General features: G+C 30.1%; 1 protein-coding gene across 1 annotated transcript in view; it reads right to left on the reverse strand.

Annotated features, from left to right (window-relative positions):
• Nucleotides 1–704: 704 nt before the first annotated feature.
• Nucleotides 705–873, reverse strand: part of LOC117176399 (regucalcin-like) — an 8,892-nt gene continuing 8,723 nt past the window's right edge. The window contains exon 6 of the mRNA XM_033366639.1: nucleotides 705–871. Within this exon, the coding sequence (XP_033222530.1) occupies nucleotides 705–871 (167 nt within the window). The remainder of the gene's footprint in view (nucleotides 872–873) is intronic.

Below are 873 nucleotides of genomic sequence, written 5' to 3' on the forward strand. Positions count from 1 at the left end.
TTTTTGAATTAAGAGCATTGAAAATGATAACGTGGATTTGTAATTTTGGAATTCAATTTGACTTTTTAAACTTTGTAAGTTGTAAAAGTTAAAAATTCTAAATTTTCAGATTATCTCCATTTTATTTCAGCTTGTTTAATGGCAAAGCAAGATAGACTTTTTTAATTGAAATAGATTAATTAAATTCCAGATTCAGAACTGTTTAGACACTTATTTTAAATAAAAAAATGAAGTCCGAATTTGGTAATTAAATGAGTGTAGAAAATGATTGATTCCGAAAAACATTTAATTTAACAGCCTCGATCTGAATATATTTTCCGAGATTTCAATTAAAAATGGCGTTTGATTTGCCGAGATATATCTTTGCATTTTCCCAAGATAGAAATAATAATTTTCTTCTATTAAAATCAAAAAGCTATGAATTAATTAGCATTTTTGAAAAATAAAGCCTTGAAAAATACCGAGTGACACATTTACAATGAAATGCTGAATTTTCTAAACGAGGAAATATATTGGTATGAAAATCTAAAGTCACTTCTTATTCTTAAACATTTTTTGCCTGAAAATGTTTAACAATTGACGATTTGATCTAAAATTACCGAAATTCCTTGTAGTTTGCTTGACTTTATTAATGAAATATTCTTGAAATATCCTAGAAATCCGACTTTCAAAAGCTGCGATTTGGAGTGCGATGGATACTAATTTTAAGGTCTCGGGAAAAGCGTGCCTTGAGGCCGACGCCAAACTTCTTGCATATTCATTTTGTATTTTTTTGGTGGCCATCCCTGCACGCCAGGTACCTTGAGAGCGAAAATTGAACCACCTCTATCGTTTTCTGGAATTATGCCATGATAACGTTCGTGTCGATATCCT

This window comes from Belonocnema kinseyi, chromosome 7, assembly GCF_010883055.1.
Source record: "Belonocnema kinseyi isolate 2016_QV_RU_SX_M_011 chromosome 7, B_treatae_v1, whole genome shotgun sequence".
NCBI lineage: Eukaryota > Metazoa > Arthropoda > Insecta > Hymenoptera > Cynipidae > Belonocnema > Belonocnema kinseyi.